Genomic DNA, 26,282 nt, shown 5'->3' on the forward strand with positions numbered 1-26,282 from the left:
GGTGCGGGCGCACCACCATGACGGACGGGGCTCCGGCTCTCCCCGGCTCCGCGGCGCCGGCCGGGAGGGCTCCGCTGTGACCCCGAGAGCAGGGCGCGCTGCCGGGCGTGCGGCCGAAAGGTGAGACCCGGAGAGAGCCAGACCGAGCGGGAGAGCCGGCGGAGAGCGCGAGCGGAGGGGGCGGGCAGGCCACGAAAATGTCCTCGGCCGTGGGGCCCCGAGGTCCTCGCCCACCCACGGTGCCTCCCCCCATGCAAGAGCTGCCGGACCTGAGCCACCTGACCGAGGAGGAGAGAAACATCATCATGGCAGTGATGGACCGGCAGAAGGAAGAGGAGGAAAAAGAAGAAGCCATGCTTAAGTAAGCCAGCCCCAGCCAGCCGGTTATCCATCCATCCTTAATACCTTCCCTCCCTCCATCCTTCCCCCCATGCCTCCTCAGGTCCATTCACCACTCACTCACCCTGTCCTCCTGGCCAAGTGTGGGGGAGGGGCGGCAGAGTGGGGGGGGGAGGGTGGAGATGCCCGCCCGAGGGTGGGGGGCAGAGGCCTGGGGCTTGAGCCGAGAAAAGGTTAAGGGGTCCAGAGGAAGGGACAGGATGCCAGTGAAATCAGGATCCTAAGAGCCGGGAGAGGAGAGCTTGAGATTGGGGTGCTCCGGAGGATTGGGTGGGCAGGGGCTACCCTGGTCTTGGTGGGGTGTGTGGTAGCTGAGAGACACTGAGCCCCGGAGTGGAAGGGTCTGGGTTGGGGGCAGGATTGGGGCCAAGGCGTGAGCAGAGGGAGAGGAGGTGGGATGAAGAGGTGCTGGGGGTGCGGAAGACAGCTCCTCTTTTAGAGTTGTTTGGCAGGTCTGAGTTAGCCCAGGGAAGGGTGCTGGTGTTTATATAATCAAAAAGCTTATTTTTAGTGTTCATTTGGGTACTCATTCATCTCACAGATCAAGGCTGGGTCTTTTTTTTTTTGGGGGGGGGAGGGAGGGCAGTTGCCATCTTTGGTAACCTGCCTCTGCCAGTTTCATTTTTATTCCTAGTCTTCTGCACAGAATACCTGTGTGGAGACAGATCTTACCTATACACGATGCCATTGGCAATACAAAGTTTTTAATCATGGGAGATGCTGAGGGAGAGTCTGTCTTGAATTTCAAAAACGAAAAAGAGAATAGAGCCTTCTCTTTACTGGTTTCCAAGAAACCTCTGAGGCCTGTTCAATTGCTAAAGGAAGCAGCCCCAGAAGGGACTGAATATTTGCACACATCATCTCCTCTTTAGAACCCATCTGCCCTCCAGGGCATCTCTGCTAGTGCCCCATTTTCCTGAGGATGAAGAGGGGAAAGGGCTGCTTGCTAGTGGTGCAGGAGTGTGTAACACTGTGCTTTGGCCTGCCTCCGACAAAACTGCTTCCAAGGTACTGGCAATCCAGGCTGGCTTTCCTGGTTCCTTAGCATCACCTGTGAAGTGCAGCTGATGGAGACTGCAAGCCTGCCCTTCCACGGCAAGCCTTCACTGTATCAGGAAAGTTCCCCACTCTGGGCTGGGGGAATTTAGATCACCTGACTGGAATAGACTCCTTAGCTGGAAGGTGAATCTGGAGCAGGCCATTGGTATGGAGAGCCAAAGGGAACCTGTTGCATTTGGAGTTAGCTGGTTGGGAAGAACCATGGTGGAAGGAGCAGGGGTGACTGGAGGGCACAGAGCACCCTCAGCAGAGCCTCTCTCAGGCCCCCTTAGAATTGCCTACTGGAGAGAAGATGCTGCCAGGGAAGGTTCAGATCCCCCTCCCTGCAGCAGTGCCTCCAGGAGAGGCACTGTTCACAGACCCATGGGTCCCCAACAAGTGCAAGTGCAATTGCCACCTAAAGGGTGTGTGAGGGGCGTGAGGGAGGGGATGAGGTGGGTGTCAAGCCACAGGGAAATAGTAGAAATCCAGTCATCTCTTCCCTTGCATTATAGACTTAGAAGAAGAAGAAAAAAATCTGTTGCCAGAGCTGGCCTGGTTTTATCAAACAGCAGCAGGTTTCTGAATACCCTGCTCCTTCTCGCTGCCCCCACCCACCCTCACCAAAAAAAATAAAAATTAAAAAATTAAAAATACTTTAAGCCTGCCGGCTTGTGGGAGGCAAAACTCTCGTTAATCTGCTGCCTGTCCCTAGTGGAAGAATGACATCCCTGGTGCTGCAGGCTTCCCCTCTTCTGAGACTGGAAGTAATGGATTGTGTCTGATGGTGCTGCTGTCTGTCTGTCTGGTTGTCAGTTCGTCTGTCCTCACTGATTGCACAGCCTCTCTGCCACCTGTCCTGGATTCTCTTCCATTAGCCAGGGTTTTCAGATTTGCTGCTGTTCCTTTGGGTGTGTTTGCTGCAGACAGCAGGTGGATAGAGGCCACCAGCAGGTAGTGACAATTCCGGACTGCTGCTTGACAAGAGTTCAGATAGGAAAAAAAACCCCACAGTACAAAGTAGTCACCATTATACCTTGTCATTGGCTGTTAGAAGCATGGTGGAAAGCAATGGAGCTTAAGTGAGAGTGGAGGGGGTTTTAGGACAGAATTCCATGCCTACTAAATGACTAGGGCCACATTGTAAGATTATAGGGGCTCATGTGGACAGATAAAATTAGGAGCACTAGCTAACTACTCCTCTCCAGCACATCTTTTTCCACTGGTTTTTCTCTCACTGCCTTGCAAAATATTTATTCCTTTATTGCATGGAGTCACAGAATATTGCAGAATGTGGTGATGCTGTTATACAACAGTCCTCTATAATCCTGTACTTCTGCATTAATTTTATCAATCAGCCCTGCTGTTAATGTCTTGGCCTTTTGTGCAGTGATGGGTTAGTGAGTGCTTGGGGATCTCAGCTTGCTGTCATGTAAACATGTCATAATGTCTGCTGTTAGTGAAATAGTGCTGTCCTGTGATTTATATGGAAATTTATGTCTTAAAAAGTGGAGATCATAGGGACTAATCACATCACACACACATAGACACACACAGACACACACACAAACACACATGTGGTCATGGGTAGGAACCTTTCCTAAACTTGAAAATAGATTTGGAAATTAACAGCCTTGGGATATTTTTTAAGTCAGAAAAGTATTTTTGTGGTAATATTGGTCCATCATCATATACTATATATGAAACATTATTTTCAGTAAGGACCTTATAAAGCTAAAGTCCTAAAACAGAATAGGCAAACTTCAAGCTCATGTTTGCCATCACAGCACAAGATCTAAAGTGTATGTTTCCTGACTCTCCACAAGGTGTAAAGATAGGCATTAATAGAATGAGAAAATTGAGGGTTGAATATGCCCAAGCAACATCTCAACATGTCCATGAAAATATTTGTGTATAGTTCCGTTGGTCTGGGTTGTAAATTGCTACTTGGATTTAGATTTGATAATGTCAGACAATATAGAAAAGAAAAAAATCAAGCTACCTTCACCTCAAGATTTTAGAAAGTCTTTATGTGGAATTAAAAGTATTTTAATCATAAAACTAAATTAATTTTTGCCGAAGTGCACTAATTTAATATATGATTGCCATATAACTAAAGTGACTCTTGCGAACTGTATTTAGTGATTGCTTTAATTATCTGGAAATTAGAGGTATTTTCTTAATCTCAGTAGGAGTGTGTGTGTGTGTGTGTGTGTGTGTGTGTGTGTGTGAGAGAGAGAGAGAGAGAGAGAGAGAGAGAATATTGGAACCTTTTTAGAACCTAACTTCCTCAATAAATACTCCTTCCAGTTACTGTCTCTAGACATCATAAGCCAATATATTACATGGAGTGAAAACTGCATTATCTGACACCTAAATCAGTAAAGATCTCATTAGATATAAAATCTTATTCCTTTTCTATAAAAACTTCATAGTGAAAGGAGCTACAGAATAGTCAGAGAAGAGAAAAATCAGAAGAAGAAAGTTAAGGGATGGTTTGAGGAAAGTGTACAAGAATCATATTAAAATAGTTAATAAAATAACACTGAGTATTTACCTCATGCCAGCCATTGCCCTAAGTAGTTACTTCATCTAATACCAAATTGGTGACTTAGGCAAATGTACATGTATAAATACTTGGGGTTTCATGGTAAGCCAGTCGTTGCAATTCTCAAGTCTTCACCACATACTCTAGAGTTCCAGTAGTTTCCTACTTTGACTCACAAACACGACCTAGCCAGGATTAACTCAGACCTTTTAGTCTAAGTCCAAATGTTTCCAAGACACTTTTCCCATCTTTTCATCAATCCCTGCTTAAAAATATGACAGAATATATTTGCTTATAGGATACATGTCTCTGTTCCAAAGACAATATGATATCCTAATTTTAAAGTAAGCCTTTGAATGCGTTTCAGACTACAATATTACGCTTGTTTGTTTGGTTCTGTTTTTCAATTGAAAAAAGAAAAAGAAGGAAACAAGTCTTAGAAACTCTTCTACTTATATTCTCCTTCTCATGAAGAAAATAAGATAAATGAATAAAAATTAAAACTAGGTTTTGCCAGGTACCTGTGTCTTATGCCTATAATCCTAACTACTCAGGAGGCTAAGATCTGAGGATCAAGGTTTGAAGACAGATGGGCAGGAAAATCCATGAGACTCTCACCTACAATTAGCTACCAAAAAGCTGGAAGTAGAGCTGTGGTTCTTTCAGCAAAATAGCTCAGGAGTAGTGCTCAGGCACTGAGTTCAAGCCCCAGGACAGCATCAAAATAGAACAAAATGAAACAAAACAAAAACAAAGCCAAATAACCTATAGTGTTGATTTAGGAAGAATATTGATATTGAGCTTTTCTCTCTCTAACATGAAACCTAGTTTTGTTGTTGTTGTTTTTGTAGCTTGAAATGTAATCAAAAGGCTCATTTAAGTAGGGAAAGAATGGAAAGAAGAGAGGGGAAAATGAAGATATTATCAAATTGTCTTTGGAAAAGAGATCTGTATCCTACAACCAGGTATATTTTATCCTGTTGTGAAGACAGGGATTGATGAAAAGGAAAAGTAATGAGGTAATTAGTGAAGACAGAAGAGGATAAAGCATAAGCAGGTGTCTACCTGTTTCACAGTGCAGAAAAGACCTGGGGACAAAACATACCCTTTTCCTTGGAGTTCAAGCCTCCTTACACTATTTGTAGTCAGGACTAACCATGGGGAAAGTTAATTGTGAACTCTATTTTAGGTTTCCATTTCTAACATAAACCTGTCTAAGCAAATGTGTGTGTTTACAAATGTATGAGTTTACAAATATTCATGGAGAAAAATTTAGAAAAGAGAAACCTAAAATATGGCAAATATGAGGAGTTATCAATGAGAATGGAGACAACTATTAGGTCATGATTTTTGTGCGTCTGTATTATCACCCTTTACATTTGTATGAATTTCTCCTTAACCAGAAATTATAAAGGTACCATCATTTAAGTAATTAAATTAGTAAATTAGAAATACAAGATGGAAGCCAGTGTGACCTCTATATGGCATGCCAACTTGAACAATGGAGACACAGCATCTTGGAGATATTTGCTCAATTTCTTAAATAGGAAGAATGATTTATCCAATGGGAGTTTCTAAAATCCCATCACTGTCCTCTTACATCTATAAAAAGCATATGTCATGGATTATAAAATCTATTGTGTTGCTTTTCATTTATCTTTATGGATTATAGTCTATTTTTAAGGACCTGTTTATGTTTGGCTCTGTGATATAAATTAGATATTTTAGAGTTGGTCCTGAAAGTCAAATGAAATTTGCCCAAGTCACATAACAACTAGAGTAATCCATTTCTAGACCCATATACATTGAATCCAACTCATGATATTTTATTTTTAAGTGTTGGTCCTACAGCTTGAACTCAGGACTTGGGGCTTTTTTCTCAAGGTTAGAGTTTTACCACTTGAGCCACTGCTTCACTCTGAGCTTTTTGCTGCTTAATTGAAGGTAAGAGTCTCATGGACTTTTACCCCTGTGTTGGCTTTGAAATGTGATTCTTGGACCTCCACCTCCTAAGTAGCTATAATTACAGGCACAAGACTCGTGTACTGGAAGCCTATTCTTTTGTTGTCTTTTATTAGTCTTCAAAAAGTGCACCAAGATGTAAGGGCATAAATGTTTTGGTTTGTTTATTTTGTCTATTGAGGTGTGATAGTAACACTTGTTGTTTAACTTCTATCTATCAGGCATTTGGCTGGATGTTTACAAATTTTACTCTGTTCTTGGGCTTACCTTTTGATGTCCAGCCTGTCAGTAGTTATTAGATTCTAATCTCAGTAGAATTCCCAGCTGAGCTGGACATTAGTTCATGGAATTTGATACTAGGTTTAAAGACCAAAGTTTCAAAAGAACAAGAGAAAAACTTGGTGTGGTTGCTGGCACTTAGGAAACTTTTCTGAGTTTTCCTGTTTGAGCTGGCTTGTTCTGGTCACACATGCTCCATGACTCGCTCAATTTATTCCTGGGCATCCTTAATGCCTTAGCATTTTCCTACTATTCTCCCCTATACGGTCATCTCTTCATATTATTGCTCTTGATACTTTTAATAAAATATCACATATTGATTAAACAATATGTAAGAATGATTTTTTGGGGGGGGGGTTGGTCATGGGGCTTGAACTTAGGGCCTGAGGTCTTTTGTTCAGGCTAGTACTCTATCACATTGAGCCATAGCTCTACTTCTGGTTTTCTGGTTGTTAATTGGAGATAAGTGTCTCATGAACTTTCCTGCCCAGCCAGGTTTGATCCATGATCTTCAGAACTCAGCCTCCTGAATAGCTAGGATTACAGGCATGGGCCACCAGCAGCCAATTGAATTTTATTAAGATATTAAAATCAGATTGGACCTTGTTCTGCCTGAGTAGGATAAAGAACATGTTCTCTTTACCTTTTTTGGTGCTAGTTATGGGGGCTTGTCTCAGGTCCTAGGCCTTGTCCCTTAGCATTTTTTTTTTGGGTCCGGTCGTGGGGCCTGAACTCTGGGCCTGGGTTCTGTCCCTCAGCTATTCAGCTCTACCACAGCTAGCGCTCTACCACTTGAGCCACAGCACCACTTCTGGCTTTTTTCTTTTTGCTTATGTGGTGCTGAGGAATCGAACCCAGGGCCTCAAGCATGCAAGGCAAGCACTCTACCACTGAGCCACCTTCCCAGCCCTCCCTTAGCATTTTTACTCAAGTCTAGTGATCTACCACTTGAGCCACCACTTCACTTCTGGCTTTTAAAAAAAATTATTCTTATTTGTAGATAAAAGTCCCATGGACTTTACTGACAGTCAGACTTTGAATCACAATCCTTAGATCTCAGTATCTAGTAGTCTGTATTACAGGTGTGCTCCATTGGCACACCGCAGAGAGTCCTCTTTTTAGAGCAATGTTGACTGATGACTATGGTTCCTATCATTTAAAAACTGCCTGATAGAGAGGGCATTACTCCATCAATAGATAACTGACTAGATTGGACTAGATTTTGGTCTTATCACTAGTTTGTGTGTGTGTGTGTGTGTGTGTGTGTGTGTGTGTGTGAGAGAGAGAGAGAGAGAAAAGAGAGACAGAGACAGAAACAGAGACAGAGACAGAGATAGAGACAGACAGATAGACGAATACTGGGGACTGAACTCTGGGTTTTGCACTCTTGCCAGGCTTTTTCACTCAGGGCTGCCCTCTGACATGTGAGCCACGTCTCCACTTCTGGCTTTTTATTGGATATTTAGAGATTAGAGTTCATAGATTAGACCCCAGCTGGCCCTGGAACTGTGATTCTCAGATCTCAGCCTCTTGTGTAGCTAAGATCATTGGTATGAGACACTGGAGCCCTGCTAACACTATCACTGTTTATAGGTATGCACAGTAACATGTTAACTCATTCGGTATTAATTTCTCTGTCATCAATTCACTTTATAATTTTTCCCTTCTAATTTGAGGCCTCAGTATAGTAAAATTAAGACATATTTAAACTTCAAATTACTGTGCCCCCAAAAATACTATTATTTACTTTTTGAAAATATAGATGAGCCCCAGGATCATCTTTTGCTATGGTTTTTGAAGATCCGTAGAGATCTACACTATCAATAGGCCCATGCAGTATGGCAGGGTTTCAGCTACACCAAGGTAAGAATTGGGCAACAAGTTAAAGGGAAAAGGATTCTAGAGCTAATCTTCCTACTAATTTTCTTTCTTTCTCATTAACTATCAAGGAATATTTCTGAACTAAAAACCTTAGGTTTCCTGTTGGTATGGTCTCATGTTCCTTTTTTAAAATATGAAAATGACCAGTCATCTTTATTGGTGACTAAATCTCCAATTTTAAACTTTGTAGGCCAATTATCTTTAGCTTACAGATACCAATTTTTTATAGGTTAAAAAATTGCTAGATATCTCTGTAAAGTTTTCCATGAAGAACACATGATTATTTTCCTGTGTCAAATGTGTTTAAAATATTATAGTAACACATGCATATGCTGCTGCTTAGAGAAATGAAACATTTTAATTATATAGTAAGAAATGTCCAGTAAAATGATGCTACCTGTGTGCTTTAAAAAACATTATAGTCGGAAGTGGCGCTGTAGCTCAAGTGGTAAGAGCGCTCGCCTTGAGCTGAAGAGCTGAGGGACAGCGCCCAGACCCAGAGCTCAAGCCCCATGACCAACAACAACAACAAAAAAATTACAGTCACTGGAGTCTCATAATTAAAAACCATGCCTCAGATGATATATGTGTATAAATCTATAGTGTCTATAGGATATTGCATCTTTACATAAATTTAATTGAATATATTTGCAATCTCACCCTCTTGGATCAAGTTTGTATTTATTTTGGTGGAAGTCAGTTTTTGCTTACTTACAAGAGGGGAGTAGATTGCAGAACTGATTTGAGATGTTCATTTTCTTCTTCCTCCTCCTCCTCCTTTTCCTCCTCTTCCTCTTCCTCCTCTTCTTCCTCCTCCTCCTCCTCTTCTTCCTCCTTTTTTTTTTTTTTTCAATACTCTCCCTGAAAGCTGTTATTAAATCAGCATGCCTTTCCTTAAATTAATGGGTTTTGTTTTAACTTTGTTGGTGTCAGTCCCGGGGCTTGAACTCAGGGCCAGGGCACTGTCCCTGAGCTTCTTTGCTCAAGGCTAGTGCTCTACCACTTGAGCTACACTCTACTCTCAGTTCTTTGGTGGTTAATTAGAGATAAGAATCTCATGGATATTCCTGCCTGGGTTGGCTTAGATCCACTATCCTTAGATCTCAGCTTCCTGAGTACCTAGGATTATAGGCATTATTTACCCTGGCTGACATTTTTCTACTTCTGTTTCTTTTTTGTGAAACTTCCTGGTTATTTAAAGAAAAACTCACATTGTTTTGAAGTGACTTGTGCATTGATGTGCCTTCATTTGTTTACACCAATTTCCTGCTATGACTAGGGAAAGTACTTCTCTCAAGTTTGAAGTTTCAACCTAGATGACAAATTATATTGTCTTCTCTTTATAATCTTGCTTATCCTTCCCAAATTATTCATTTTATACTTTATGAAGTCAAGTAATTAATAGTCTTCAAGTGTGCCTTATCCATAAACAATGCAAGCAACCTTTTGGTTAAAATAAATCTTTTAAGATCTATTTTATTTTATTTCTTGATGGGTGCTGGTGGCTCACTGAGATCTGAGAATACGGTTTCAAACCCAGCCCACGCAAGAAAGTCCATTAAGACTCCAATAAACCACTCAGAAAAAACTGGAAGAGGCACTGTGGCTCAAGTGGTAGAGCAAAAGAAATTCAGTGTTAGCACCCAGGGCCCTAAGTTCAAGCTCCAGAGCCACACCCCCAAAAATTATTTAAAAATCATTGGTGACTAAGCTGATTAGTTTTTGCCAAGGGACTCATATATAATATGCATAGTTGCATCTACAGATGCTTTTCTTGCTGCATTTGCTATACTTTGTGTAGTCTACTTGTTTATTTTTCAGCTTGTATTTCTGTTCCCTTGTATTATGGATTAATATTTAAAGACTATTTCTAATTTCAAGAAAGAAAGGATTATTTTCTGCTGGTACTTTGGCTTGAACTCCGGACCTAATGCTGATGCCTAACTTTTTCCTTAGAGTTAACACTGTACCATTTGAACCATGCCTCCAGTTCTGACTTTTTTCTGGAGTTAAAAGATTTTTGGTTTTGAACCTTGATCTGATCTCAGCCTCCTGAGAAGCTAGGGCTACAGGAGTCAGCTACCAGCCCTTGGTGAAATCAGGTTATTTTGAGGTTGTAACTTACTGGTGCACAACCATTGTGAGCTACAGTATTGTTTTCGTCACATGTCACAACTTTTAAAAAATGAATTAGAAACTTTTTAAAAGTTGCAATGAACATTTTAGAAATGGTAGTCAGATTTTACTTGAACTATCCAATCTGTATACATATTAATATCTTACATCTATATATGTATATTTATATATGGCTGTATAAATATATATATACTTCTTAATATTTAAAAAGTTTAGCATATGTATGTATTTGTATATGTATATTTCTTTATAGTATATATCTAAATACAGTATACATCTACACTTAGAGGTCTCTCTAGATCAGAAAGATTACTTGAAGTATTGGCGGAAAGGGAATTTTTTAAAAAAGTGAACTTATCAAATGATTTTTTCTTTTATATTTCAGAGAGCTTAGCGGATTTATCTTCCTCTGTTATCCCATGTATTGTAATATATTGGAGCTTAACTCCTCTTTCCTCACCTTTCTTTTCTGGAAAAAATGCATGTATTTTATATCTTGGCATTTGAATAGAAAGACTATGAAATGAACAGTTTCTTTTATTTTGGATATTAAAGTCTTGTTTAAAAGCAAAAACCATAAATGTCTTTTACTTTGAAGTCCTATGGGACTATTGTGCCAACTTTTATGAAAATGTCACTTAAAAATTAACTGAGTAAAATTTTAATATAGTGAGGCTAAATATTTGACTCAATAGATGTTTGTTTACGCAAGGCCCAATCTAGCCACTTGGGGTACAAGCTTACCACCTGGGGTAAGAAGTTGATTCTGATGTGGAAAGTGCTACTATAGTGTAAGTAATGTTGCAGACACAGATACTAGAGATGGAGCCCATGGCATTTGGAAGAGCAGGAGAGACCTAAGCTTTCACAGGCATAGTTGAATGCAGCTGTGACTGAGAATCCGGGAAGTGGCTAGTCCCTGTATTCCATTCAGGTTGCATAGTTTATTTCTCTAGGGGTCCCACATGCAAAACCCTAAACAAGCAAAAATCTCACAATTATGTGGAAGAAAAAATAAATATTCTACCTGGTAAGGAAGTACATTTTAAAAAATATTTAATAGTAAGAGCTGTTAGTATACACTAACCACCATTTTTTATGAGTGTGTCATATATTTAGGAAACTACTAGGGAGTATAGTACAAAATAAATAATTGTAATAGAACCTGAAGATGGATTTGAAGCTTGTTCTTAGCCTTGCTTTTATAATTCTGTTTCCTTCTAATTTGCCATCAATTTTTCTAATTTCCCCATTTTGTCTTCTCTTAAACCTCAAACATTGGTCTTCTCCTAGGTTCTAGTCTCAGCCTTTGTTCTTTCCATTTTATGTCTAGTTCCTTGTCAACTTCAAATAGTGGTTTTAACCACACATATATCAAAGAGACTAAAATATATATTAATACATTATAATTTTCTGCAAAATTCTGAATTCATATCATGTACCACCTATTACACTTCTTGGATGTCTATAAGGTAACTCCAAACCTTTTGCACTCTATCATAAATTGCTTGGCCTTTTGTATAGGATAGTACCTTCTTGTATTCCCTGTCCTGCATAAAACAGCCTTCTTCAGCCAGTGACTCACTGGCTGAGATATGAGGATTGAGGCTCAAATCCAGCCTGGACAGAAACAGCCAGAAAATACTCATCTCCGATTAACTACCAAAAAAGCTGGAAATGAAGGTGTGTCTCAAAGTGGTAGAGGACTAGCCTTGAGCACAAAAGTTCAGGGACAGCTGGTAGCTCATGCCTATAATCCTAGCTATTCAGGAAGCTGAGATCTGAGGATGGAGGTTCAAAGCCAGCTGGGGGAGGAAAGTCCATGAAATTCTTATCTCCAATTAACTACCAGAAAACCAGAAGTGGAGCTGTGGTTCAAGTGGTAAAGCGCTCACCTTGAGCTGAAGAGCTGAGGGACAGTGTCCAAGCCAAGAGTTCAAGCCACATGACCGACAAAAAAAGAGAGAGAGAGAGAGAAAGCTCAGGGACAGCACCCAGGCTCTGAGTTTAAGCCCCAAGACTGGTACCACAAACACAAACAAATAACAATAACAAAGAAAAAGAAAACCAGCCTTCTTCCAGGGTAAAGTTTAATCTTAATGATCTGTGTCCAATCACTTTGTTCTTTCTATGATCCATGCATCCCTTCCTGCTACAGTCTTCCTGACCTAATTCTCATCACTGTGTCACAACGTAGTGATTTCACTCATGCTTTTCAGAAAATTGCTTTTTAATCTATACACAGCCTTTCAAATTACCTCATCCAGTATATCTTCTCAGACCTCCCAGTTTTATACTTAATATCTACAGAATATGTAGACTGCGGTATCACCTAGGAAAATGAAGTGGGGATAGAGTGAGACCCTTATTTTAACCTTGGGCACTCAGTCAACAAATTCCGTTCTGAAAACAAAATGTGAGAAAAGCAGACTGAACAGAATTGATGAAGAAATAAGTATTGGATATGAGATAAAATTTTCTGATCTGCTGTTTGTGACAGACAACTTAGTGAATGTTCCTGAATCTCAGTGTGAGAGGATATATGAAAATAATATCAAAAATGCTGGGTGCCAGTGGCTCACACCTATAATCCTAGCTACTCAGGAGGCTGAGATCTGAGAATCAGACAACTCAGTCAGCAAAACCCATGAGACTTAGCTACAGTTAACCATGAGAAAGCTGGTAGTAAAACTGTGGCTCAAATGGTAGAGTGCTAGCTATAAGCAAAAAAGCTCAAAGGCATTGCCAGGCACTGAATTCAAGCCCCAGGGCCAGCACCAAAAACAAAACAAAAAATTAAAACATCACTAACTTTAGTAACAGCATAATGCATATACTTTCATTTCTCATTTGATATTTAGTATTTGATTGGATGCACATTATCATGAAGTGTTAGACTGATTATAGTTTTAATCAAAACAATACACCTCAGTGAAGTAATCCGTTAGACTTAAAAACCCTTTAAAAGCAGATGTCTTACATCGGTTAGGTTTATTTCTGCTGCCTCGCTCTGAGGCCAGGGCCTCAACAAGTATTTGTTTCACTGTATTGAACAGTCTGTGTGCCCTTAATCACCAAGGATCTCTGCCCTTCAGAAACTGGATTCCATTGGTATGCTGATGGGTAATACCTAGTTCACATGCAAAGTCCTGTACTGACAGCAACATCACTAATAAGCATTTTTCTAAGCATAGTGCTTTAGGTCATCAACTGATAAGAGTTGTCTATGGAGATAGCAACCAACAGGTTAGCCACTAAAGATTTATCCCAAGTCTTTCAGGCTTTCATTGTTCAGGAATGAAAAGCAAGGTGCAGCCCACTCCTTCTTGTCCTACAGATGTCTGGGTCTTCATCTAGTGTTTGCTCTCTCTCTCTCTCGCTCTCGCTCTCTCGCTCTCGCTCTCGTGCTCTCTCCATTACATGGCTGTAATTGTAACTACCAACTTTCCAGTTCTGATCTGATTTACTCCCTTTTTAAGATTACATCCTGTTATAGCCAACTCTAAATAAACTTCTTATTACTATGTTGATTTTTAGGTTTAGTGATATTGAGTCTTGTTCAGAATAATACTGATATTACAGTCCCTGGATCATTGCCAGGGACTGTGAAATATTTTATTTAACGATTTCCATTGCAATATATTTGTAGCAATTATATTTACACTATACCAGTATTTCTTAATTGTGAAAGTTTATTTTAAATTTTTAATACTTCTCTGAAAAATACATTTTCAATCTTCAGTAATTTATTTATGATTCCAAGTAGCATTTCTTATTATGCTTTTGAATTATGTATACATTAAAATGAAACTCTTTTTCATTTTTGTTTGTTTCATTGTTTTGAGACAGGGTCTCACTGTTTTGTGCTCAGGCTGGCCTTGAACATATGATCCTCAGCCTCCTGAGTGCTGGTATTACAGGAATGAATCACCATGTGTGTGCCCATGAATTTATGTCTGCATAGACAGATATGTATACATGTGCACTACACATATAATCTCTCAGACCTGCATACCCAAAGATTTAGTCCATTGTTTTTATGAGATCAACATATATTTTTATTTTGAATATTTTTTATTATCTCTAAGTCATTGTCCAAAGGAGTTGCCATTTGCCAAAGCAGTTTATGAATACAGTGAAGTCAGTGTATTTTTATAAGGAGGTCAATTCATCTCATTTACAGAATTTGCATGATCCAGGCATGTCTTCTCTTGTTTATTGTAATAATCATCCCTCTTATGAGATTCCATGCAAGTAGCCAATCTGGAAGAGACAGTCCAACATCTACTGGTCCCATGCTGGCCATGGCTGGTGTAACTAATAATGCATATGTATTCCATGCCCAGATGATTCACTGACTAGCTAAAAATTGATTTTCCTTCATATTTCAAATAAGAAATCAGTTCAAGGTCCAAAGAATGACTGAACCAGTTCAAATAAGAAACCAGTTCAAGGGCCACATGAATGATTCCACATTCATTTATTCTTTTTTTTTTTTTTTGGGTCCGGTCATAGGGCCTGAACTCTGGGCCTGGGTGCTGTCCCTCAGCTCTTCAGCTCAGTGCCACTTCCAGCTTTTTTCTTTTTGCTTATGTGGTGCTAAGGAATCGAACCCAGGGCCTCATGCATGCAAGGCAAGCACTCTACCACTGAGCCACCTTCCTAGCCCCCCACATTCATTTATTCTTGAAGTGAAAATTGAAAGCATCCTTCACATCCATCCCAGGGGACCACGCAGAGGCAGGCAGGAACAGGAGAAAGATTATTACAAGGTTTATTAGAGGAGCCATATTTCCCCCAAGAAGGAACACATGACACCCTCCACTATCTAGCAGCAGGGTCTCAGGGAAGGAAGTAGGCAGATTGGAGCCCAGATGGGTCTGGGGGGGAGAGAGGGAGGAACCAGCTGTATGGTGGGAACTCCAGGGCTGGGAGGAACTCAGGTCTAGGTGTTGCTGAGGACCAAAGGTAAGCAAAATGCTTACAAAAATAGTGCAGGCACTTCTGATATGCCAGAAATAATGTCAGAAATAATGCTTTTGCTTCTTGCTTTTTGTAGGATGGGGTGCATTTTATTTAAATAGTTGTCTCCATAAAGTTAAAATGTATGGCAAATGCTGGGCAAGAAAATACATATTTTAGCAGAATGATAGAAACCAGGACTTTTGGCAGAGAATACACTGTCCAGGAATGGCTTTCTGTAGAAATGATAGTGAGGACTGAGTTAAGATATGATAATTAGTAGTGATTAACTTGGCAAATGGGGGTAAGATATGTACTAGGAGAAATGTAGGTATCACAGCCCCATTGAGATGGGAAGGCATAGAAGAAAGCCAAGGTTGCAGAAGAAGTGAAATCAGGAGAAAGCCACCATTGAGATAATGTTAGGGAGATAGGCAGAAGCTAGGTGATTTGGGTCAAGTTAGTAAGTTTTACCTCTTTCTGAAGACCCAGTGGGTTTTGAAGAGAGGTTTGATACAATCCAACTAACATTTCACAAAGGATCTCTCTGCCTTCAGTGTCTTGAACAGATCAGGTGAAAACCCAGGACACATGGATGTATAGATTACTAGCTGAGAAATCTAGGTGAGAAATGTTAGAAGCCGAGGGCTTTGGTGGTTCTATAAAATTAGTAGAATTTGAGAGACATTTCTGAAGCAGAAGCCCTGGCTGTTTCGTTTTGCTTTGCTTTTTCTTTTTATTCTTTTCTTGGTAATGGATTGGATATGGGTTGACTTCTAACTGGTGCCTGCAGCTCTGGAGAGAATCTTCTGGAACAGAAGGGAGATCGAAAGTTTAATATTATTTTGTTTTCTAATTAACTTTGAGAAATCTAAAAGGAAAAGTTAAGCAGGTTGTATGTAGATCAGGGACTTGGTGGAGAGAATGGGTTATATATGTCACTTGTACACAGATTGCCATGAAGTTGTAAAGGAGAATGAGGGATTCAATTCAGAAAAGGAAGAGATCTAGAAAAAAAGCTTAAGGAAAATTCACTTTTAAAAAATGAAAGAGAGTAATGACCCTGAACAGACACTAAAAAGGTGACCAGGGAGGTAAAATAAAACTAGAATATTGTTTCACTATATAAAAGAGAGTATTTTGAAGAAGATAAGACATAGTCTTCAGGATGCCTAAAGCAGAAAAGATTGGAAATATCAAGTACTAGTGAAGACAATTAGCAACTAGAATTATTTTGAAAGTAGTTGTATCTAGTATATTCCCAATGGTCCACATAATATGGGAATATAATATGGTACAGGTACTTTAGAAAGCTTTGTGTGATGGTTATTATTCCTTACCTTCTAGGAAATAAAATAGAGAAAATACATTTTAGGTTAAGATTATCCAGGAAATAGTTGTTCCTTGGGGACAACCGAGAAACAAACTTGGCTATAACTAAAACTAGATGCTATAGTGACAATAACTATTTGTCTAATGTAAACCCTTACCATTAGCAAGCGACTATTATGAGATGTAGGTTGGAGAGTGCCCAAGTGTGTGGACTTCAGAATCAAGGAAGCCTGGGTTTGAATGTGGGGCTTCACCACTTACTATGGGATCTTGATTGAAGTCATTCACCACCCCCACCACTACCCCTCCCACACATGAGTTGTCTTATCTGTGAAATGGAGATGGATGGGAGGGGCAAGTGAGATAACAATGATTATGTAATATATTTTGCACAACTCCTAACATATAAGCAGTATTAACACTCTGGCTGTAAGAATAATTATTTTGTAAGGCTCTGATGTTCACGTCTTTTTGAGTACATCTACTCTGTGTGAGCCTTGTTCTAGCTCAACAGTACAGGACTTGCTGTGTTGATACTGTATAAAGGAATTTTGAATCACAATTGAAGCGTTGGTTCCTACATTGTACCGAAACAGAATATTCTTATTCATTGTAGTTATTTTAGCACAATGCAGTTACCTGAGCTTTGGGAACACCCAGAAGAAGTTGTGTGCTTTTTGTTGCAGTACTGTAATAAGCCTTCTTTTAGCTGCACATTGGAATAGGTTTACCTTACATTATGCTTACAGATTTAATTCTTCACATTTGTTAGGCAACATATTGGCTCACCTTTTCAGTTTATAATCCCAGACAAGTTCATGAGAATTTACATGCATAATTCATACGGTCTGTATTCAGTAGAAAAAAATACCCAGGTTGAGTGTGTAGTATAGAAGAATACCTACAAGTGATGAGACTCAAATTCTATTTACAGGAATGCCTTATTTTAAAAAATTAAGATTTTTTTCCAACCCACATTAAGTCTATGATATTCCTGAATAGTTGATACTACATGCTGAATAAAATGTAAAAAATATTTTTAAAAAGTAAAATGCTCCGGTGTACAATATTGTTTAAATGTAAATAGAACACGTAATTATACCGAAGAACAGTTGACATAATGCTGATGTTTTTAAACAAAACTAAGATCGATGAGGACTATGTGTATATATATATAAATATATATATGCATACACACACACATATATATACATATGTATACATATATACATGTGTTTACATATACACATGCGCACATATACCCATGTAATGTATGTATGTAAATATAATTACACACTTTTGCTGAGATCAAACATAGTATGAAGATACTCAAGAGGTAACCAAAGGTATAACAAAAATATGTTAACTATCACCAGCAAACTCAAGGTCACAGACAGCTGAAGAACTGAAGGACAGACAGCACCTAGGCCCAGGCCCAGAGTTCAGGCCAAAATAATTTTTTTTTTTTGGTTTGGCCCTTGAGCTCTTCCCTGATAGGAAAACCTACCTCTTTGTAGGTTTGTGCCCCACCTAAAGAGTACCAGAAGGGAGAACTTATGGAGGGGCTCTGTATAGCTAGGGGTAGGCATTACCTGGCAAGCATTTTCTCCCTTGGACTTGTTCTAGGAGAGTTGGCCTTTCAGGGTGAAATCAGCTTCATGTGAGTAGCTGCATCTAGATATTGACTTATTGTAGGCTCCATGGAGTGACAGACAAAACAGGAACAGTGTTACTGGGCACGGGTGGCTCTCACCTAGCTATTCTGGAGGCTAAGGATTGAGGTTTGAAGCCAACCTCTGCAGAGAAATGTGAGAGACTCTTATCTCCAATTAACCAGCAAAAAAACTGGAAGTGGGGGCTCAAGTGATAGAGTGCCAGCCTTGAGAGAAAAAACAAATGAGAGCTTGAGACACTGAGTTTAAGCCCTAATACAAGCATATGCAGACACACAGGTACACACCACAGCTACACATGCAGAGGCACACACAGAGCACATGTACACAGGCACATATAGAAGCACACAGAGAGACACAGAGGCACACACAGGCACACACATACACACACAGGCACACAACAGGAACAGTGATGAGGCAGAACAGTATATTTAGACAAGAAGAGGATGCTGAGTTTGCTACACAGTAATTGGTGAAGTTTGAGCACCCCTATTATTTTCCCTTCAACATGATGTTACAATATGTTTTGTTCAAGCCCAAATGAACCTTTTCATCTGGTAATTAACATTTTTACAGTGTTGCTCCTACCACCATATATTTTTGTTTAGAAAATGAAGACCTAGAGCCAAAGTCAATGAGTAAAATGTTTGTTTTGCCAAGAATGGGTATTTAAGCCTGTAAGAGATAATTAAAAGGTAAAATGAGAAAGTTTAATATGGTTTAATTTCAACTTCCTTGATTTTCCTCATATTAATATTTCTACCCTTTTTCCTAGTTTGCATCATGTTTACTTTTTTCTTTCTTTCTTTTTTTGTGGGGGGTGGGGTGGTATCAGTCCTAGGACTTGAACTCAGGGCCTGAATGCTTTCCCTTAGGTTCTTTGGGCAAAGGTGGTACTCTACTACTGGAGCCACAGCTCCATTTCTGATATTTTCCTGGTTAACTGAAGATAAGCATCTCACAAGCTTTCTTGCCAGGGCTGGCTTTAAACCACGATCCTCAGATCTTAACCTTGTGAGTAATCCAAGGATTACAGGTTCGAGCTACCATGCCAGGCTTGAAATTTTCTTTCCTTCATATTTACTGGCCTACTTTTCATGGCTTGCATTTGAAAGATTCCTAGATAATAATGTCTTTTAGGCAAAATCCACAGCACAGGGTAGCTGAGGAAGTCCTTGATTTCTGTCCAGTGTGTGTGTGTGTGTGTGTGTGTGTGTGTGTGTGTGTGTGTGTGTGTGTGTGTGTGTGTGTGTGTGTGCGCTTTTCCTGGGGCTTGGACTCAGGAAGGGCCTGGGCTCTGTCCCTGAGCTTTTTCACTCAAGGCTAACACTCTCCCATTTGTGCCATAGTTCTGGCTTTTTGGTGGATGATTAGATGATTAGAGATAACAGTCTCTCAGACTTTCCTGCCCTGGATGACTTTGAACCACCAGTGCCCATCTCGACTTTCTTGACTCTTTTCCTTTGGGCTCTCTGAGTTCTCAAAAAATGTTTATTCATTTTAATTAATTAATTTCTTTATTGAAATAATATTTTTGCTCTGACCTGCATCAGGAAATCCAGAGGTGTGCTAAGATTAATGACAATTATATGATATTGTAAGTTATTGCTGAGCTTATTGACTTTCTCTATTTTTATGTACATGTCAGAGCTAGTTTGTAATTTATCTGGAGTGGTTTTTAACTATTGGCAATGCTGATAATAAAATTTATACGGTATAGATCAGGAAAAAATAGTACAGACTCGGCCTTTGATTAGATGCATTTGGACTTTATATAAAGTGCCTTTCCTACCACTTCCTGAACTATTGGTGGCATGGTTCCTGTCCTCTTCAAGTAGAACAGAAAAGCAACCTGGATGAGAAGTCAGGCCACTGCTTTCTAGTCTCTTGTGAATTGCTGGAAGCGGAATGGGACAGTCAGAAATTTTCAGCATGACTATCTGTGTCTCTCAAAGACAACAGGGGAGAGCTAATGTAGGCATAGGAAAGAACTTTCTAGTAGGAAAACTATTTGGAAAGCTGTGCAAATCAGCAAGAGGGTTCACGTTGTTCCCCAGTTTCAGGAAAATGTTAGAAATAACTGCCCACCCCTCCACTTTCCATTTGTCTGGCATCCAGTGGAGGGATGGGTGAATGAGTCCAAACATTCAATGTATGTCTGGGAAAATGGATCCAGGTAATTTGAGGGGCTGGGTGAGGTTGAGAGAAATGGGGAAAAACAATGGAAGGGGTGACATTGATGAAGCTACATTATACTCATGAAGTGACATATTGGATTGAAACCTCTTTGAACAACCACTTAATGCTAATTAAAAAAATAACTGTTTGACAAAATGTCTGTTAAACAACCTGATAGTCCCATAATTATTTTGTGTGTATGTGTGCCAGCACTGGGATTTGAATTCAGGGCCTGGCACTGTTCCTGAGCTTTCTCTGCTCAAGGATAGCTCTCCACCACTTGAGCCACATTGCCACTTCCAGTTTTTTGGCTGGTTAGTTGGAGCAGAAAGTCTCACGGTCTTTCCTTCCTTTGCTGGCTTAAAATCCCAATCCTCATGTCTTGGCCTCTTGAGTGTCTAGGTAGGAGTGAGTCTCCAGTGCCCAGCCTTTTGTTTGAAAACTGCACTCTTTCAGGAAAGAGGATGGGGAATGGACTGATATAACTTTGCTTTGTCTGATGCGAGAAGTGTTGGAACACAGTTCCATATTTGCCTTCTCAGTGTATCCTTTAATCAGTATACCAGCTGTGGACCTCTGAGCAGACTACAGAGGTTGGATTCCCCCATGGTGGGTGGCCAGTTGCACACAATATCCACTCTATGAAGACACCCTGGGCCACGTTATGCTCATAAATCTTACGAAATATTAGGGGATTTTATAAGTGGACTATGAAGTTTTATATTCTACATCCATCCCTCACAGTGCTCAATCATATGCATTTTACCTATGCTTTATTTTTTACAAAAGATTTTTGATGTTAACAAAGTGTACCATCTGTACTGTTAGGGCCTTGATGGCAAAATTTATTTGTATGCCTCTTACCACTACTACTACTGTGACTGTTTAAATGTGACTGCTTTTTGCTTTAATCCAAAATATGTTAATTTGTCTTTTCCTACATTTTTATTAGTATCTATTACTTGTACATTGGGATTACATTTTGCTAAGTCTGTATATGCATGCGGCATGCCAGGATTACACTTAGTCCTCCATCACACTCTTTGTCCTTCTACTCCTGTTTCCCTGACCAATCTCACCCAGCTTCACTGGTCCCTTTTCAGACATGTACATGAAAAATTTTCAATAGTCATCCAGTCCTCACACATTCTTCTCACCTCCCTCTCCCACTAATACCCCTTCCCTCTGCTCTCTGCTGACAGGATCTGTTATTCATATTTTCAGTGTATGCTAGTTGTTCAAAGTGGTTTCACACACATACACATAGAATCCTTTACTCAGATCAACCCCTCTTCCCTGTCCCCAAATATTCAGGGGCTTTCAACAAGTGTGATTTTGCTGTCTATTTTGGTAATTATTTGCCTTCTAACACTTGCTTTTTCTTCCCTGCCCTCATTGTCTTTAACATGTCCCCAAACCACAAATAAGGTATGTGTGTGTGTGTGTGTGTGTCTGTGTGTCTGTGCATGTATTCTTTTCTTCTTACTTTGTCAGTCTTATCAGCTGTGTTCTATGTATTTTTTAATCCAGGTGGGGTTTAGAGATGCTGCATGTGTATTTTGAGTGTCAGTAGTCTTGGCTGTTGGAGCACTTTGCATATAAGACTCTGAATCTTTGGGTAGAAGGCAGATGCAAGAAACATGGGAAGCTAGTTTTGGATATTTCTAAATGAATTTGGATATCCCAGGAAAGGTCTAGTAAACAGCAAGGAAAAGCTCTGCAGAGCGTGCACAGCTCCATCTTTGAATGGTAAGCTCTTTCTGCATTATTCAGGAGAGAGACTAATTCCAGGGCGAGACAGGGAGCTCAGGATAAGGACTCCCCACCAGGGCAGCCAAGGGGAAAAGTCCAGAGGACTGAAATTGAACTCGGCATAAGGTTCTAATGGCAGTACGAGGGCAGTCCGAAGTTTTGCACTCAAGGTCCTTTGCTCTGTCCCTGAGATTTGTGTGTATGTGATAGTCCTGGGGCTTGAACTCAAGGCCTGACCTTTTGTGCTCAAGGCTAGCATTCTACTACTTGAGCCACAGCTCTACTTTCAGCTTTTTGGTTGTTAATTGGGAGATAAGAGTCTCATGGACTTTCCTTCCTGGGGCTGCCTTTGAACCGTGATTCTCACATCTCAGCCTCTTGAGTAGCTAGGATTATAAACAGTGAGCAGGTGAAATGTAAGAATTGTTGAAAATACTTTAGAAAATCCTTCAGAAGGAATCATGGAAGATGAACACCATCTCAGTGATGGCCAGCACATGAAGTTTACCCTGCCAACAATGAGTACGCTTCATATATGTACTTGGCCTTTACTATAAGGACCACATCAAATAAAATCAATGAGTGTTGGTGTCACTGAATCCCATAATTGTCCTCAACATGGAGAGAATATCTGTGGATGAGAGCCACGTGGGAGCTGCTCTTAGGTAGAACTCTCATGCTCATTCAAGCTAAATGTTTGTGGAGAGCTGGGCTAGTGACATTTGCAATGCCTTCTGTTTAAGAGAGTTTCTTAATCTAGCTCTCCCTTACATGCTACCAGCTGGATCCTCATAAATTAGAGCTTCTGTGATGCAGTTGTCCAATCATTGTGGTCAGGTAAAACAGTAAAGGAAAGAAGCTTCCTCTAGATCCTGGGTAGTTTTTGTACTGGAGATGAAAAAAATTACATTTGTCATGAAAGATCTGTTTCTTCTGGAAGCATTAGCTCCACAGAAATGGGTTAGAATTGTTCTCAAAGGATCTCGTTCAGGAGACATCTGAAACATACAAAATATTTTACATTTTTGTTTCTTTAACCTACATTAGTCTAAAGATGAAGGTCTTAAGAGGTGTGGAGGGGAGAAGGTTGTTGTATTTGTTTTGTTTGCTTAATGGTACTTGGGTTTGAAGACAGAGCCTCACATTTGCGAAGCAGACATTCTACTGCTTGATCTCCATCCCCATGTATGTATGTATGCATATATTTGTAGCTATACAAGGGGTTTCAATCCTACATGTCAGATTATGAATGCAATGTGTCTTAATCAATGTCACCCCTTCCATCATTCTCCCCAATCTTTTTCCATCCCATAATTCCATTTTTACATAAGGTACATTGAATATAATGACTGTATTTGTTCACCCTTCCTCCATCCATTTGTGTACCATCTCCTTGCCCTTACCCCACAAAACATGTTTAGTTTATTGTTAAGTAGATTCTTGCTTTTTTTTCCCCCGGACTACCATTGGACTACAGTCCTCCTCTGCCTCTGAAGTTGCCTGAACTACATCCATGAACCTGGCGCAGTGATGCCTGGCTTGTTTGTTGACGCAGGGTCCTGTTAACTTTTTACCCAGCCTGGTGTCAAGCCATCGTCCTCTCATTTCTGCCTCTCTGAAACACTAAAGGAAACTTTAGTTTCCTTTGAAAATCTGTTACGTGCCTGTAAAGTTTAAGGCACTGACACTGATGAGACTCTTTGTGGAACTTGCATTTGAATTTGGCTTTGCTATATCTCTTGATAGCCTTACTTTTTTTTTTTTTGGTTGGTCATGGGGTCTGAACTCTGGGCCTGGGCACTGTCCCTCAGCTCTTCAGCTCAAGGCTAGCAATCTACCACTTGAGCCACAGAGCCACTTCTGGCTTTTTCTGCTTCTGTGGTGCTGAGGAATCATACATACCCAGGGCCTCATGCAAGCAAGGCAAGCACTCTACATGGAGCCACCTTCCGAGCCCATAGCCCTTAAATTTTACAGCATTATGCGGATATCTCCATTGAAGATCAGTAGGAATAGATTGTTCCTGTTAATGGAGGAAGTTCCTGAACAAGTAAGATTCCTTCCCATGTTCCAGCAGGTGTATGTGGCAGAGAAGGGGTTTATGTTCTCAAATTATTGCTGCTTTATCATGGATATAAGCTTACTATTAAATCTTCATCTTCCTATTCTGGAAATAGTTAAATCAAGAGAATAGAGCATCACATACAGAAGAAATCAAGTAGGTTTTTAAAATTGGAGTTCATGTCTGGCACGCCATGGCTTACACTGGTAATCCTAACTACTCAGGAGACTGAGATCAGAGAATCTCAGTGCAAAGCAAGCCTGGGCAGAAAAGTCAATGAGACTCTTGTCTCCAATTAACTAGCAAAAAGCCAGAAGTGGAGGTGTGGCTTGAATGGTATAACACTAGCCTTGAGCAAAAAAGCTAAGTGAGAGTACAAGGACAGCATAAGGTCCTGAATTCAAGCATCAGTACCTGCATAAAACCTGGAGCTCAGAGTTGCCTTTTCTGTAATCTATAAAATTACATGAGAAGGGTCTAGAGAAGTTGTTTGAGGAAAGTGCATTACTATTTGATATCTTCACTTAGTTTCTCTCCCTCTCGTACTTTCGCTCTCTCTCTCTATATACTTCAAATATATGTATTTCAAATATTGTAAGTACACCCATGTATATTTATATATTTATGTGTATATATTATATATAAATAAGTATATATTTATATTTAAATATGTATTTAAATATATATGAATATATTACTTATATATTTATATATTATGTATATAAATATATACAAATACATATATATGCTGAAACATTTGAAAAAATATTTTTGATCCTCCCAGTTCTTTATTTCTTACCATTCCTTCCTTCTCAATATTCTTTATTTCTTGCTTTATCTCTGATATGTGAAATATTGGTATAGAATTTATATGTCCTACTTTTTATTGTTATTTTGCTCACAACCCATATTAAGTTACAATAAATTTTTTCATTTGTAAAATATGCCTTTAATGACTCTTCTTTTGTATACTAATCTACTTATTTCAAAGATCTTCATCATGTTTCCAAGAGTGGGTTCATAATTTTCTCACAGAGTGAATGACCTGGAACTCCTTGTAATGATCTCAAACCTCTTCCATAGTACAGAAACTGCCCCAGAAGTACTCATGAAATATTTGGCAAAATATTAGGCCTTAGAAATTAACCTAAGCTTAAGTGTTTGATTTAACTGAACAAATATTCATTATGTGTCAAGTACTGAATCATATTACCCGAACAGAAAAATCTATTAGTAAAATAAATAGAATTTTGAAAAAATATTTTCTGCCAACTGTAAATTCAGTGGCATGGAAAAAAGTTGACGTTTCATCATTATTCTGTAAACAAAAAACAAATACCTTCATTTCAAAATCCTAGTGAGAAACAAATGTGAAAGATGTGCTTCAGAAAGCTTCTTAAATTTCACACTCTACCCTTTGTTCTTAAAATAATGGACTGCAATCAGATATGGTTGGAACTTTCTTTGTGAAATGCTCAGATTCACTTTTTAAAAAATTCAACCAAAAGCTCCTTTGATCTGATTATTAAATCTATGTGTTTATGCAGAGTTTCTGAACTCTGCTGTTTTTCTTTTCTTTTCTTTTTGTCGGTTGTGGGGCTTGAACTCTGGGCCTGGGCACTGTCCCCGCACTCTTCAGCTCAAGGTGAGTGCTCTACCACTTGAGCCATAGCACCACTTCCAGTTTTCTAGTGGTTTATTGGAGATAAGAGTCTCATGAACTTTCCTGAAAAGCCTGGCTTTGAACCGTGATCCTTAGATCTCAGCCTCCTGAGTAGTTAGGATTATAGGCGTGAGCCACCAGCGCCCGGCTTTGCTGTTTTTCTTAAAAGACTTATTGAAAATTCAGGAAGTATTTTCTGTCACTAAGGAGTTTAGTAGTACAGTTTTACATCGCAAAACATTTTCAAGAAGAATTTTATAATGAAGTGTTCCTCAGAGGTAGCCTTGGCTCACACTCTATAGACAAATAAGCAGTTCAACCAGGATGTTAAGGAGAGGGACTTGAAGGTATGGCTGGTGGTGAAACCACCAAATAAATTAATAAGTTTTGGCAAACACCAAACAACCTTTGGAGACC

At 39.7% G+C, this 26,282-nt stretch overlaps 1 protein-coding gene across 1 annotated transcript in view; it reads left to right on the forward strand.

Moving 5' to 3' along the window:
- Positions 1-197: 197 nt before the first annotated feature.
- The window catches only part of LOC105998800 (regulating synaptic membrane exocytosis protein 1-like), a 293,495-nt gene continuing 267,410 nt past the window's right edge, over positions 198-26,282 (forward strand). Inside the window, exon 1 of the mRNA XM_013033609.1 lies at positions 198-361. Within this exon, the coding sequence (XP_012889063.1) occupies positions 198-361 (164 nt within the window). The remainder of the gene's footprint in view (positions 362-26,282) is intronic.

Source organism: Dipodomys ordii, unplaced genomic scaffold (assembly GCF_000151885.1).
Source record: "Dipodomys ordii isolate 6190 unplaced genomic scaffold, Dord_2.0 Scaffold172, whole genome shotgun sequence".
NCBI classification, from domain to species: domain Eukaryota; kingdom Metazoa; phylum Chordata; class Mammalia; order Rodentia; family Heteromyidae; genus Dipodomys; species Dipodomys ordii.